At 34.7% G+C, this 16,315-nt stretch overlaps 1 protein-coding gene across 2 annotated transcripts; it reads left to right on the top strand.

Annotated features, from left to right (window-relative positions):
- The first annotated feature begins 2,291 nt into the window (after positions 1-2,291).
- mesh (sushi domain containing 2 mesh) lies at positions 2,292-16,071 on the top strand. Of its 2 annotated transcripts, XM_013316142.1 has the most exons (22): positions 2,292-2,740; positions 5,990-6,228; positions 6,703-6,909; positions 7,092-7,250; positions 7,418-7,555; positions 7,976-8,144; positions 8,394-8,651; positions 8,739-9,078; positions 9,456-9,737; positions 9,863-9,995; positions 10,073-10,167; positions 10,247-10,365; positions 10,443-10,594; positions 10,869-10,977; positions 11,123-11,259; positions 11,356-11,485; positions 11,558-11,820; positions 12,652-12,756; positions 12,858-12,966; positions 13,100-13,948; positions 14,878-15,034; positions 15,418-16,071. In XM_013316142.1, exons 1-22 carry the CDS (start codon positions 2,410-2,412, stop codon positions 15,635-15,637), a joined length of 4,701 nt encoding a protein of 1,566 aa, XP_013171596.1. In that variant the 5' UTR covers positions 2,292-2,409; the 3' UTR covers positions 15,638-16,071. The 2 variants fall into 2 exon arrangements, with proteins under 2 accessions (XP_013171596.1, XP_013171595.1); XM_013316141.1 differs by lacking the exon at positions 13,100-13,948 and having other exon boundaries at positions 15,418-16,061.
- Positions 16,072-16,315: the final 244 nt, after the last annotated feature.

Genomic DNA, 16,315 nt, shown 5'->3' with positions numbered 1-16,315 from the left:
ACATCTAAACATTCGCATTTATAATATTAGTAAGATAATAAGGTATCAAGATATAGCTGGGGTACGCGTAGACGTTTAATAATTACTAAAGTATTTACTTTAGTGTTGTATTTACATACTAAGCGTACACTAAGGGTTTCTTATTGACTATCAGCAGTATTAAATTTATACTAACCTTTAGTTTAAATGTCATCATAAATTAATAACATTGTAAAATGATTTACGTATGAATCGGTACTAAATCATTTCACTATCTTGTACTCTCGATACAAAATAACTTTTGTATTGTAAACAGAAATATCACAAACAAGTTAATTGAATCACGTTGTTTTAATACGCAGTTGTATTACTGCGACTCTCAGATTTTGATCGTCATAACTATTTTAAGGTAAATATTTAAATATCAATATAAAAAATTAAGAAGCAATATTAACTTAAAAGTAAATTGCTATAATATACTTGCAGGCGCTTAATTTTATCGTCTTTTACGTAGACGGCCAGTTCTAATGAGTTTAACAGAGTAAGTACATAATTGTTTTTGATTTTGTATTATTTAACTTAAATATTGGTCTGTTAAGCACCAAGACCTGATAGCTTTAACATGATTTAACAAGCGAGCTGACCACAAATAAATATGACAAAATTCTAACGACAAACCTAACAAAACTAACCAACTAACTTACAATGCTTTTAGAACTAAGTCGTATGACATGTAATTTTTTTTACTTAAGATTAAAGTTAGTAAAGTATCAACTGCTACTACAAGACAAATATTTACTAACTTTCCCAAGTCTTACTAATCTTACTTCTTACTATCTTACTAATAAATGCGAATGTTTAAATGGATGGATGTATGTTCGAAAGTATGTCCAGAACGGCTTAACGCATCTCGATGAAATTTTGCATAGATGTAGCACATAGTCTGGAAGAACACATAGGCTATTAATTATGTTTTTCTTTATTCCGCGCGGACGGAGTTGCGGGCGTCAGCTAGTATATAACTAAAAGTGCAAACGAAAGTCAAACAATATCATTCTTATTTCAGAATAATTAGAAACCCTTTTCATAGAAAACAATGACTAATAAATTGCTAACAGGAACCTTGTTTTACTGAAAAACAACGTGTTTAGTCATCGCCTGTATAGTAACTTTGTGTAACCTAAATAAATGCAAGAGAAAATAAACCTAATCCCATTGGAATAGAATATATAATCAAATCATTACTAATACTTAAAATACTTGATAAGTGTTTTCGTTGAATAAAACCAATGTATCATGAAATGAACGATTATCAGATAAACAAGATTGCTGCAACTCGGTTATTTTAAATCAATATGAATTAAAATACAAATTAATTTCGCGTAATGTTATTCCAATCTTACTAATATTATAAATGCGGATGTTTAGATGGATGTTTGTTTGAAGGTATCTTTCGAGCGGTTGAACGAATCTCGATGAAGTTTGGCATAGATGTAGAACATAGCCTGGAACACATAGGCAAATTATTAAGTTTTTTTTACTTCGAGCGGACGAAGTCTGGGGCGACAGTTAGTCAAAGATAAAAGGTATGAGAAAGGTCTTGTTTATTAAAACGAAGTCATTTCTGAATTACAATTTCTACAATTTTACCGAGTTCTCTCTTGAATTATAAAGATTGATCAATGCTTGTCGGTTAATTCATCAGTTGTTTGCTTTATGATTATTTGACTTCGTACTTTTTACAATATTTTGTCACCTTCAGTGGTAGACAATTTAGATACTACTAGCAGTTGCCCGCGACACCGTCCACGCGGAATAAAAAAAATTGTTAGTAGCATATGTGTTCTTTCAGACTATGTTCTATATATATTCCAAACTTCATCAAGATTCGTTCAACTGCTCTGGAGATACCTGCAAACAAACATCCATCTAAACATTCGCATTTATAATATTAGTAAGAAGTAAGATTACAACACACTCCTCTCTCGCTTCAACAATCATACATCTACATACTATTAAGTCTGATATAAGGTGAACAATGAATCATAATATTAAATTAGTTCCATTCTTAATATCTAGCTTAACCTACTAATCTATGGGATCCTAGTACTTAAAATTAACCGAAATGTAAAACTGACATAGTCTAAGAGCAAATTGTTTACGTTATTACTAGACTATTGTTTAAATAAAAATATAAAGCCCTAATAATAAAGCTACGTGGATTATGACAAAGAATTTGGCACACCTAACGTTCCTATTTGCTATCTTATCGTGTTTACAGAATGATAATATCATATCAACGGGCACACAATGTACCTGCTATTCAGTCGCTGGCCACAATACTAACTCACCTGTCGTATAGAAAAACGATAATCAATTAGATAAAAAGAACTTATGACCTCAAATAATGTAATGAAAACAGTGTGAACAATGGGTGTTAGAATCAAAATAGCTTTAATTATTTTTGTAGCTATAAGTGTTAGTGGACAGGATTTAGTTAAAGAAACTGTAAGTGATGTGGACACTCAGATAATTGAAGGTGTTGATAATGTAGAAGTAAGTGTAGATAAAGAAACAGCACCTGTAGAAGTATCAGAGAGCGATTCTTTACAAGTTAGAAATGGAAAGTATCAAATGTTAGATGATACGGTCGAAGGAGCTGTATCTGATTTGAACGACATCGCTGTTGATACTAATAATGAACAAAATGAAAGGCAAATTTTGATGCCGAGTACAACAGCACCAACGAACAATGAGTTTGGTAAGTTAAAAACACACAGATTTCGTTAAGTAGTTCCTGATTGAACTAAATGTTGGTTTTGAGGCCAAAATCTCGTCATCCTTGTTATAATCTTTGAAAAAACAGAGATAAAAATATATTTGAAATGAGGATTTTGGTCTCAGAAACCCACAAATCAATCATGAGAACTGCAGTCAGTAATTAATTAAAAAAACTAATGTTTTATAAGGTAATATAAATTCTGTTCAATTGCAGTTCTGACGATATTGGTATTAGAGTTTTTATTGATTCCAATATGGCGGACATAAGCGGTATTAATACCAAATCAAGTGTTCTTGATAGCGAGTATTGATATGTGTTATTGTTCTTTTTATATTTAAAAAAGAACATAAGTTATATTCTTTTATAGAAAAACATAGCTATCGTGTTTCTAATTATATCTCCCGTGGGTAAAATGTGGGTAGTTTTGAAAGTGATTGCTTCATTATATCTAACTAGATGTCGCCCGCGACTATGCCTGCGCGAAACTAAAAAAAAACTTAATTATTAGCCTATGTTTTCCACATGTTCTACATCTTTGCTAAATTACAGATGGATCCGTTCAGCCTATGGGTTTTCTTAGTTTGGTAAACGGATACCCATTAACGTAATGTCACTATGTTGACTGCGTTGATATCAGCAACACTAATAAAACGAAATCTTACTATTCACTAAATATATTAAATGAAAAAGAACACAGTATTACAATTAACTCAATCTCGAATCTCGTTAGTCTTTTATATTTGACAAAATTGTCTTCGCGCCCTTTCTGTGTCGCGAGAAAACGCGGGAGCCAATCCCTGTGCGAGATTTTGCTCCCAGGCTTTTGCGCCACAAGCCGTTCTGGAGATACCTTTAAACATCCATCCATCTAAACATTCGTATTTATGAATTAGTAAGAAATAAGACTACGATGACTTTTCTAGTAAAATGAATTGATTTTGAGACATTCTTTACACTTCTTGTTTCATTCATTCCTAGTTTATGATTAGCAATCTTAAGAATGACTCAGTTTATGACTCAAATGCAAACATTACAAATAACATAGTATCATTCATTGAGTAATTAAACTTTAAAATCTCTTTTACTACACATACTTCAGCGTGGGTTTTTACGATTTTTTTTATAGATGATTTGATTTGAAACTTTAGGGTTTTTCAAATTCTAGATATGCGGAGGATTGATTCGGGAAGACATAGATTAAGTAATTAAATACCGTAATCTCTAATGAGTTATAGATTGATTAAAGATATAAAAACTGATTTGTCGCTTAGCGACTAAAATTGTCGGGTTTCATAAAATTATTTTGCTTTGTGTATGAAAGTAACAATGAAAGCAACTATCTTAGTATATACTAAGATAGTTGCTTTATGTAGAATTATGTTATGCATTCTTGATTACACATCTTTCTTTCTCTTATTTATTGGATGCGTAACTATTTATCTTTGTCTAATATCGATTAATATGTTCTATGTTGTATATAATGCACTCATATCTGATACATAAGGTAACTATACTTTATCTGATATTAGCAATGGCACTCGATAAGGGCCTCACCTACCTTTATAACCTGATTAATTAAAAAACGCACTTAGGACTTGTAATACGCACGCACAGAGTACACATTCGTAACCGGTAGGTTTGAACAAACTTTAGTGTTACAAATTAGTTAAGATAAGGGCATATCTTTGAAGATAAACTGGTACTAGTACGTTCCGAATTTTAGTTAAATTTGGAATGATTTCATCGCAGTATCAACACGTTTTTTTGGGTCAATGCTTCAAATTGTTACTAGTGACGTATGGTCATTTTTTTGTTGTTACGTAGGTTAGCTTAAGAATAATGATGGATAGGACAAGCTTTTTTTTGTATCGGGGGAAAATACAGGGTTATGTGAGATTCTTACTCACTAAAACCCCCTCGGTTGCCAACCTCAAGTGCGACTTCGAGAGCCCCGGGATCTCCAAAGGAATGCACCGGAACCCTTTGCACTGGGCTTCTGCACGACTCCAGGAAAATATTTCCTCGCGCCTTAGCAAGATTCGGCAACATCGAACCACGCAATATTGCCGTCTTCTCGGGATTGCTTTCATTGGCGATCAGGGCCCCCACCCTATCCGCCACAACCTCCTAGCTCCCTTTTATAACGCGACTGCGTGATAAGAGATGAAAACAAAAGTAGCCCTATTAACTACCTACAGAAGATAGGACAAGCCAATGTTATAAATTATAATAAAATTTAAGGCATATCTAACGATATCTAACTCTTTAAAATGTATGAAAACGTTAAGGCTATAAGAGATGAAATTATAACGGGTATACGAAGACGAAATTAACTCTAAGTACATATTAAGTGGCGGCCACGGACAGGTCGACGCAGCGTGGGCAGGCCTCCCGCAAGATGGACCGATGACCTGGTCAAGGTCGCGGGAGCGTCCTGGATGCGGGTGGCACAAGATCGGTCATCGTGGCGATCTTTGGGGGAGGCCTATGCCCAGCAGTGGGCGTCTCATGGCTGAATAGATAGATAGATAGACATATTAAGTATTGTATGATCGTATTACATGTAAATAACAAATGAATGCGTATATAGATGATCTGACATCATTTGTACTAGGAATACTTCACCTGTAAAAGATATAAAACTGATAAGTAATGATAACATTATCGTGGTATCGAATGGAATAAACTCGTTAATATTGAAAAAAATGTTTGACATATTATACGATTGTATTTGCATCTTTTTCTTTTAAAAGCCATTATTTATATCTTATAAATATTATAAATGCGAAAGTTAAGATGGATGGATTTGTCTGAAAGTATCTTCAAAACGGCTGCATGGATTTCATTGAAATTTGGTATAAAGCCTAGAAGAACACATAGGCTACTAATTATGTTTTTTTATGATCCTGCGCGTTCGGAGTAGCCGGCAATAGCTAGTGTAATATATAATATGTAGAGAATAAGTGACTATTTTTAATTTACATCAAAAAACCTTCCCTAAGTTCGTACTTAATAAAAAGAATCTTTCAAGAAATATTATTTCAAGTAACTTACCTTTGTATTCTTAAGTGTCTTCCTTAGAAACAAATTGCAACTACAAGATGTTACAATTTTTTCATAAATAGCACAAAATTTAAGGCCTTTTTTGTTGGAAACTTCTTGTCTATTGACGCGTTCTTGTTTTTTCTTTAAGCACTTTTGTTTCAATAACCAAACTTATTACTTTAGCTCACATCGACGGCCGCGTGCTGCCCTCAACAACGTACCAGAACAATGGTCAGCCCTATATCATCACACCACAGCGGCTTGCACAAGTCAGATCCAACTTCATGTATTGGTTCTACGATCAGGGTGGCAATGAAAACATCGGCGACTACCAACGCGATATACACACGTCAACCCCACAGATACATAAGAACTTTAATTTCCAACTACCCTTCTTTGGATTTAGATTTAATTATACGAGGGTGAGTAATCTATACATATAAATAAAATTGGAACGTCTGTAACATTGAAATAATTGAATTACTACATGTATATGAACATCTATACAGTGCACCAAAATAACGTTTTTTTTTAAATTATCATCTGTCTGTTTGTTCCGGCTAATTTATAAAATGGCTGGACTGATTTTGACGGGACTATTATTGGCAGATAGCTGATGTTATAAGGAGAAACTAAGTCTACGTTTGTTTTCGAAAAAATCTCTTATTTAAAAAAAAGTAATATTGCAATGTCCAAGTCCATTTTTTTCATTTATTAAATTCATAAATCTAATGGCCGAATTTAAAACCTCTACCTTTTTAAAGTCGGTTTAAACTTTCTATAATTTGTAAGAAACAGTCTTTTAGATTATACGAGTTGTGTTTTTATATTGATTATCTATTTAAATAAAGGAGGTGAATTAAAAATATATTAATGAACGATGTATCTATCCACAGTTATCCATGAATGGATACATATACTTCAGCGACCCACCTGACCACTATACGTACCCGTTGTCGTTCCCCGTTCGCGACTGGCCCTCGGTCAACGATCCATCTTTCATCGGAATCTTCTTCAGCAAGTGCCGCATCGGAAGCCAGAGACCAGAAGACCCGGACCAGAGAAGACCAGGCGTGTACTTTAGGATGGACAGAGATTTACAGGTTAGTCAATTTTATTTTATTATTTTAACTGATATTTTTAACATTTCAAAAATATAGACAACAATCACTCTGAGGGTTTTTTTTTATTAAATAACAAAACACCATTTCTTAAGTTTTGAAATTACTATAATAAATAAATGTGAACTTTCGAAAGTGTTCAAAAATAAAATAATCGTTTTCAGACTCGCACAGACCAGCTGGGAGTGGAAATGCGAGAACGTATAACTTGGGACATCCGTGAGGGTGTCATCGGCTCAGAGACTTTCTTCCCCAAGCATGCCATCACTCTGACATGGAAGAATATGTCATTCGCCGGCGGTATTGATAACTCTTTGTTTATGGTAAGTTTACCAAGTTACACGCTAGTAAAAAGTATTCTAAATGAGCTTTCTTTAAAAAAATATTGATAATATGATTGAAAAGTATTTCGGCAGTGGAAACACAATGTTATAAAGTTATGGTCTAAAAACCATAGAGTTACTTTGTAATTTTTATTTAATATTTTCAGACAAACACTTTCCAAATGGTACTCGCAACTGATGAAGTGTTCACGTACGCTATCTTCAACTATTTAGAGATCAACTGGAGCTCGCATACGGAGGCTGGTGGTGATACCACAACGGGAGAAGGAGGTGTTCCCGCATACGTAAGTTTTAAACCATTACTTCAATCATAGATATATAACCTGAAGATACCAGAGCACAAAAGTGTGGAGAAAAAATAATCTCAGGAGGCTTTTTGTTCAGGAAAATTTTCTCAGTGATGACATTTACTGTTTATATGAAACATCATCTGGGTATAGATTATTTATCTATGATTTTAATTAATACTTCTACTGATTGTTTTAGTCTATGTTATGTGTCTGTTACATTTTTGAACACAACGAATATTTTTTTAATATTTTGATCTTCATGGACACTATTTTCCTTCTTCAATAATCATAAAAATCTGAACTTTAAGAGTCTATTGTTTAGTTGTACTTTTGTTACCTAAAGTTTTTCTGTTGTAGAAAATTTATTAAAATCCTTAGGTTAATAATAATAAAGTTTTCTTTGCTGACTTCTAGATTGGTTTCAACGCAGGCAACGGTACGCAAAGTTACGAATACAAGCCTTACTCACAGGCGTCTGTACTCAGAGATCTCACTGGTAGAGGTTGGGCTAATGGTTTTCCTGGTCGGCATATATTTAGAATTGATGAAAAGATACTAATGGGGACTTGTAATAAGGATATTGGTGAGTTATTTGACTGTATTTATTTCTTTCATTATGGACATATTTTAGAAGTAAATCTCTTCTATTATACGTCACAAAAAATACTCCTTTTTTGCTATAATCTTATCGATTTCCACGAATTTGACCGCATCGATCAATCTTTTACTAGTCAGAATTGCCTTTAGAAAAGAGCCTAACCGTTTTCTATTGATATGTGTGACGATTCCTGTCGAGTATGTACAGTATGATTTAAAATAAACCTTTTCACAGACGGTGCAAATCTACCTCTAATGTTTGCACCAGAGAGTGGAAACATGCTTGGCGGTACTATCGTTAACATCACGGGCCCTTGCTTCAACCCTAATGACAGGATCACGTGTCGCTTCGATACCGAATCCGTAGTAGGTGCGGTTGTTGACGTAAACAGAGCTATCTGCGTCCAGCCTCGCTTTTGGCATAACGGTTATGCAAGATTCGAAATTGCGATTAACAACGAACCTTATAAATGGAAGGGGAAATTCTTTGTTGGTAAGAAAATATCGATTTCTTTCTAATTAGCCAGCATTTTATTTGATTGGAAATTATGTTCATGTTTTCTACCATTAATTATTACAGAAACGCCTGCAACAGCAGCCGAAAAGATATTCTTCCCCGACAACGCGATACACGAACGTAGTCCACGAGAGATAAGAATTACTTGGGACCGATTTAACTTGACCTCAAATCTGAACGTGCAACTCCAGATCAGTCTTTGGGGCTACAAGGAGATCACAATCAGACCTCAATTAGAGTACATTGATATGATAGAAGTCGGTGTAGCTAATACTGGAGAGTATATCATAAATCCGGAGAACTTCCGCAACAGGGAGAATATTATGCATAACGACATGCAGTTCGGGTTCATACAGATTAATTTAACAACACCTGAAGTTTTCAAAGGAGTTCCTATATCGCCGTAAGTATATACAATTCATTAGATTTAACAAATCAGAAACTTTTAAAACACCAATGAGGACCCTGTTGTGTTCATACTGTTAGGAAAATAATCCGACACTGTGCCGGTGTACCGACGCAACACTAGCCTTATTAAAATATCAAGGTTTATGATCCCTTACTGTTCATTCTGACACTTGACTTGGTAACGAAAGCACGCCATTCGCGCCAAAGGATTCTAACAAATAATTTCTAAAAATACAAAACTTTAACTCTTACTTGTACGAGTATTAAATCTTCAGATTAAACTGTAGATAGTCTTCAAATGTAAAGGTAGAACTAATGAAAAATACTAGTAAAATCAGGCGTAATAACACTGTTTAAATATTTCCTTCGTAGTATCCTTTGGAGTCGTCCGATCCCTCTAGGCTGGTACTTCGACAAGCAATGGGAACGACTGCACGGACAACGTTGGCCGATGTCAATGTGCAACAACTGGCTACGCACGGACCGATTCCTCAAGAACTTCGCCTCTCAAATTTGGATCTGTCCTTGCACACTGGAACACGCGTTATTGGATAAGGGACGGTTTATGCCTGATCTGGCTTGTGATAAAGATACCAATCCAACTTGTAGATACCATTGGGGAGGTGTGCACTGTGTCCGAAGTGGTGCACCAAGGTAAGATATAGTTGACTTCAGTTAAGAAATAAAAAAAAGAAAACTCATGAGAAAGTTCTCTAACATTAATTATTTTTCTGAACTTTTATTTCTGAACAAAGTGTTAAATGTATTCTGTATTTTAGTGCTGAAGGTTCCGGACAGCAATGTTGTTACGACAAGAACGGCTTCCTTATGCTTTCTTACGATCAAATGTGGGGTTCACGTCCGCACCGGTCGCATGACTTCGGATTCACGCCTTACAACGAGGCCAATAAAGTGAGTAATTGACTAAAAAGAAAAATCTTCTCAAGTTGATTTATGAGAAAATTTTTACAATATGGTTTTTTCATCAGGTACCATCGTTGTCCCATTGGTTCCATGACATGATTCCCTTCTATCAGTGCTGCATGTGGCAAGAGGAACAGGCCGTGGGCTGCGAAACCTTCAGGTCAGTTCTTGACTTATCTTGTCATTTAACTTGCATCTGCATCTTGTACGTTTTATTAACTTCTAAATTACTTTGATAGATTCGAACGTCGACCATCACAAGACTGTGTGGCTTACCAGTCTCCGGGAGTGGCAGGAATATTCGGCGATCCACACATCATAACTTTCGACGATCTACAATACACTTTCAATGGAAAAGGTGAGTATTTAAATAATATTTAATTTATGACTTTATTACTGCTTTAATTATTCTAAAAATATTTTTATTCTTCGTAGGTGAATACGTACTCGTAAGAGTAGATCATCCTCAACTCAAGCTCGACGTGCAAGGAAGGTTTGAACAAGTGCCGAGAAACATTTACGGTCCAGTAAATGCCACCCATTTGACATCAGTTGTGGCAGCTTCTAACAATTCTGTTCCGATTGAGGTATGTCCCATTTATCTTAATAGTATCGTAGTTGGAGGACCGGGCATTGTGGCAATCGATGGGGGAGGCCTAAGTTCAGCTGTGGGAGAATTAGGACTGAATATGAATCATAGTTGGCTTGACACCTAATTAATAGAACCACGGTATTCGTATGTATCTTAAAATATCAAACTTTACTTCAGTGAGGTTCTAAAATTGTCAGCTTACATATATCCGAACTGAGGGCTTTGTTAAATATTGTTCTTCAATATATAATATAATATGATATTTGTAGGTTCGTCTACGTCCTCAACATGCCCAATGGCGATACAGACTAGACGTCTTCGCTGACAACAAACGAATATACTTCGATCGTCCTGCTCTCAGAGTTCAATATTTCCCAGGTAAGTTTCCGTTACAACCGTGATTTACCCCTGCATTCGATTACTTATAGTCTCAACGTTTCAAAGAAAAGCCTTCGGTATAAGCCCCCTATTGGTTACGCCTCTATTCATAGACCTGTATCGTTATTTTGAATTTCTTATACAGGTGTTACCGTCTACCAACCTATGTATATCCTGAATCAATCGGAGATAGTGATTATGTTCTCATCCGGCGCCGGTATAGAAGTAGTGGAGAACAAAGGCTTCATGACAGCCAGAGTCTATCTACCTTGGAACTATATGGTATGTTAAATACATAATTAAAGCATAATTTGTTTATAATTCTTCTTGTGTTCTTTAAGTTTCTTGACTACAATTGTTCAACTTTTTTGTACACAGAATCAAACTCGAGGATTATTCGGCAACTGGTCTTTGGATTTAAATGACGACTTTATGCGACCCGATGGCACACTGGCTACCGTAGACATTAATAATTTTCAATCGGCACATAGAGACTTCGCACAGCATTGTAGGTATTTTGTCATATACCCAATATAATAATGTTAGATTTTTTTTTACTAAAATCATGTTAATTTTCTAGGGCAGCTAACAGATCGTGAGCAAAGGGACATAGGAGTTGCAATGTTTGTGAGAGAGTATGGTCGTACAGCAGCATATTATAACGACAATCAGTTTACACCGAACTTCATAAGAGAACCGGCTGACTTCTTACCAGCGAATCGATCCCATGACGTGGACAGAGCTCTAGAAATCTGTCAAGATTCTTATCAATGTCGATATGATTTTGGTATGACTTTAAACAGAGATATGGCAGAGTTCACGAAGAATTATCAATCCTCTCTGGTGAGTTTAGTCTTTTGTTTTATCACTTCGTCTTTTCAGCGTTTATCACTGGGGTAAATCTTTTAAAACCAAGTATATTTTTCTCTACCATAATTCATTGTCCTATTTGTGTTTATAAAATAGTACTTTTGACTACTTTGATAGCTTATTTTTCACTATGTTACGATTGTCTACGCCTCTAGGTCGGTTATTATTTATGCATATATCCTGTACTTAGTTATATTTTCATTTCCTTAGCAGAGCATTTAAATGCAATTAAGTGGCATCACCGCTCAATTAAAAACGTATTTTCCAATATACAACACAAACAAACAAGAATTCCCACACTTGGACATATCTGTATTGAATAAAGGCCGTGATTAATAAAAGATGGTTACGTGAGCACTTAAAATTATAATAAGAATCAAGTTTATAAATTACTTAATTTTCTATTTCAAATTAAAATTATTGACTTTACAATTAGAACTTATGTTTCTTTACCTCATAGTTTTCTGAATGAATATTAACTAGAAACTGTAATCAAAGGGCATTTAGCTCCAACTTTCACTGATTTCACTTATTACATTATTCGTAAGACTTTATTTCTTTAAAAATTTAAATTAAAGTAGCGACATCCGTTAACAGAATTGTGCCATCTGTCCATTGTTCTTATAATTATAATGCATTAACCAAGGCCGACCAGTATGGGATAATATGCGAAAAACTCACAGTTGCATTTGAATTGTCATCAAGATAGATTATTGCCTCTGCCAAGTAAATAAAAGAAAAAAATCTGTTGATAAATCTTTCAACTGTTTGTGTTAGTTAGTGGGCTGAATTTTTTTTTTTTAGACGAACATAAAGGAACAAAACGCTCGACGTGTAATCAGTTGCGGTATTTTGGAAACTCCACGTTTCGGTAGAAAAAGTAATTTCTTCTTTACGCCGGGAACCAGGGTAAGAGATTTTTACAAATTCCTTCAATAATAGTTTCCTTCTGATGCGGTCTGACTGGACCATTTCAAGAATGTTTACCTTATTATATTGCACATCTTTAGGTCAACTTCGAATGCAACCAAGACTTCATCCTAATAGGCGACAAGCGTCGAGTTTGTGAAGACAACGGCCGATGGAATCTTCCAGATTATGGATATACGGAGTGTCTACGTGAGTACCACATTTTAATAGCTTTTACAAAACAATCATGATCCATTTTGCGTCTTAAATACACCCAGAATTAAGTATACAAATTCATAAATTCGCTTAATTAACAAATTAACCTCAAGTATTTCATATCCAGGTAACCAAGAGTACTCGCAACGCGCTCTATTCTTGACTTGGGGCATCATCGTGGCAGTTATTCTACCATTAGGCCTTCTCATTTGCCTCATTTGGTTCTGGTGTTGCCATAAGCCAAGATCCGAGGGCAAAGAGACATTCAACTTCCAGAATATTCCACGATCGAAATCTGCATCGCGACTCAATCTAAGATCTTCCTCAATGGGGAACATCACAGATACAATGAAATCGTCCACTTTACCCGATACCCCTACCGAAGAGAAACAAAAGGCGAGCTTAGTCAGGTCTGCCCCACCCCCTCCCACTGACGGAGAAAGTTCCGGCTTAGGGTACACAGATTCCAACAAAAGTGACTCCGGAAAATCGGACAAGTCCAATTTGCCCAAAAAACGTCGAGCCTACGATAAAACTTACCGTACCAATGAGCCCTTACCGAACGCACCCGATGTTGAGTTCCCCGAAAAGCTTTGGGATTTATCTGAAGAAGATTTGCTTTCTATAACTTCCCCATCGGATTCTGAATCCAATCGTGAGTCGACTTTGACTCGACCAGCTAAAGATATCGAATATGTTAGTAAGCCACGTCAGACTGGACGTAACGCGCTTCCCAGTGACTCTGGTTATTCCACAAAAGACGGCTCAGAAGATCCTTACGCGCCCAAGTACGAGGACCAATACAGCCCTATCCCTTCCCAATATTCGCCTACTTACTCTGAAATCTATTCTCCACCAATAAGCCCTACTTCGGATGTCAGTCCCAGAAACACTTATAACAATCCCGGTTTACCAGAAGCACCTAAAAGTGCGCCTCCTACTGAAATCAAAACTTTCACAATGCCTCCTCAAAGAGGTAAGTCTGTAGAGACTTTGATAGACCCACCGGCCACCGAAGCCCCTACTTTTAGTAGTCGATCGACTATGGTATAGTTTCTTTCTTTTCAATACTTGACGTATCCCACTGAAGAAATAATAATAATAAGCACTGCCTACAATCTTGACAATTCAAAGTTTAATAAAATAACTTATATTCTCGATATTAAGTTACATAAGAATAATTAAGTGTTCTAGAAAATATATTCTTTAGTAAATGTGTCTGTGACGTTTCCCCATTGTTGTATAAAATAAAAATTAGTTTTACTAAATTGTTTTAAAAAAAAAATAATTAGATGTAAATTATGTAATAAATATTATATAATATATTTTAAACAATCACAGCAAGAGGAAATTTCTGTTCCGATGTATGGTAGAATAACTTCCCCATGATGTTTATATCATTTATGTGTCAAAGCGTAAGAAAGCAAGAAATAATAGTGCGGACAATTTTGTGGAATAGAAATTTTCTCTATAGTGATTTTTTCATTTATCCCTTTATCTATGTCGAGGTTATTGCTTGCTTTCTTATCGCCTTGTTCATACAAAAATTAGGGTCACAGCATTGAATAGGTGAGTACCTAAATTTTATTTGATAAAGTACTGATTGCAAAACCGACAGTAAGAAAAATCTTCGTGCGAACTTAACTAATATTATTTCTTGAAAAATGAGTTATTTTAAGCTATAATTTTAATTAATTTTGCGCCATTTGTACCATTAAACCATTTTTAATTAAAAGCAATAAGATTAAATCAATTAAATAAATTAATTTTTACCTAGTTAAGAGACAAAAATAGCGACATTTTTTATTAAGTAATTTTTAAAGCAATTAAGAAATGCTAGAATAATTACAAGATTTTACAACTAAATGAGGAAACAGTTTATAATATCATAACTTCATACAACAGGCCGTCAAGAATACTCCGCGAGGACTCTGGGAGCTACTTGGGGCATCATCAGCGCAGTCATGGTGCCTATCGTCATCCTGCTCATATGTGTTGGCTGGCGCATCCTTAAAAGAAGGAAGGAAGATGACAAGGACGAAAATGATTATCTAAACGTGAAGTAAGTATTGATAGATAATTTTAAAATAAACGTCAAACTTTAAAGTAAGTCATTTTTAAAGTCGACTACAACGACCTCGGATATAATGTTTATCAGCCAACATAAGATGCTAAATCTCCATTTAAATAGGCGGTTGTTAATTATATTCAACCGTAGACTTCCATAGTATCTTAAACACAGTTAGTAATGTAAGAAAGAAAATCCGACACTGTGCCGGTGTACTGGTGCAACACTAGCCTTACTAAAATGTCGACGTTTATGTCCCCTCACTAATCATTTTGACACTTGACTTTGTAACGAAAGCGCGCCATTCGCGCCAAAGGATTCTAATTAATAATGTCTTAAAGTAGTATTATTAATATAAATATCAAATTAATTTCCAGAACGCGATCTATAGACCCTGACGACTCTTTTAAAGTGAATTCAGACGATGACAGTATCCCTTACAAGAAGGACACCACAGAAGATACTCCAGAGCCAACAGAAGCTGTCAAAGTTGTTGATGACAATGAACAACCAACATACCCCTATGGTCAGCCATACCAAGAACAGCCACAACAAAGTCAACCGCGACAGTGGACCGGTGAAACAGAAATTAACTAAAACCTTCTTTCGCTAACAGATTCAGAGTTTGGTGGCTTGATTTCCTTCGATTTAACGACTCTGAGTTAGACAACAAAAATTACAAATTAGGTTAATATGAGTTTATAATCTTAGATGTAGTTATTTAGTAATTGCCTGGAATTGAACATTAATTATAATATTTAGATAATTCTACTTCATAACGAATTTAATTTCGTATTTTTAGCTTTATACTTTGATTTATTTTTTATTTTATAAATTATCCCACCTAGAACAAAAAATTGCATTTTTTTTAACACAAAAACATTGGAACTAAACAGAAATTTAAAGTACTATTTTCGTTTATTTCACAATCGTACAAAACAAGATAATCATAAAGTTACATAATTCATGACAATTTACTAAGAATTATAAATGAAATGAATATTATATAATATTTAATACATAGTCTATAAGGTGTGTAATTTGTTGCATTATAAAACTAGGCCGATGTTTTAAAAATACTTTTATTATTGACAATATATTTCTATGTAATGAAACATCCTCTATTGCCAACATAAGTTTTATTTGTTTTTATTTTTAAATAAATAATACCAGCTAAAATCAGTTGCCTTTTATTTTTATTTTTTCTGTGACTTTTTAAAAGGACAATTGGTGGTTTTGTGGCTTTAGTTTTGGGCGATCTCCAATATTTTTATA

Source organism: Papilio xuthus, unplaced genomic scaffold (assembly GCF_000836235.2).
Source record: "Papilio xuthus unplaced genomic scaffold, Pxut_1.1 DF826949.1, whole genome shotgun sequence".
In the NCBI taxonomy this organism is placed as follows: domain Eukaryota; kingdom Metazoa; phylum Arthropoda; class Insecta; order Lepidoptera; family Papilionidae; genus Papilio; species Papilio xuthus.
Note: the sequence above shows the minus strand (reverse complement) of the source record. Positions and strands in the feature narration are given on the sequence as shown.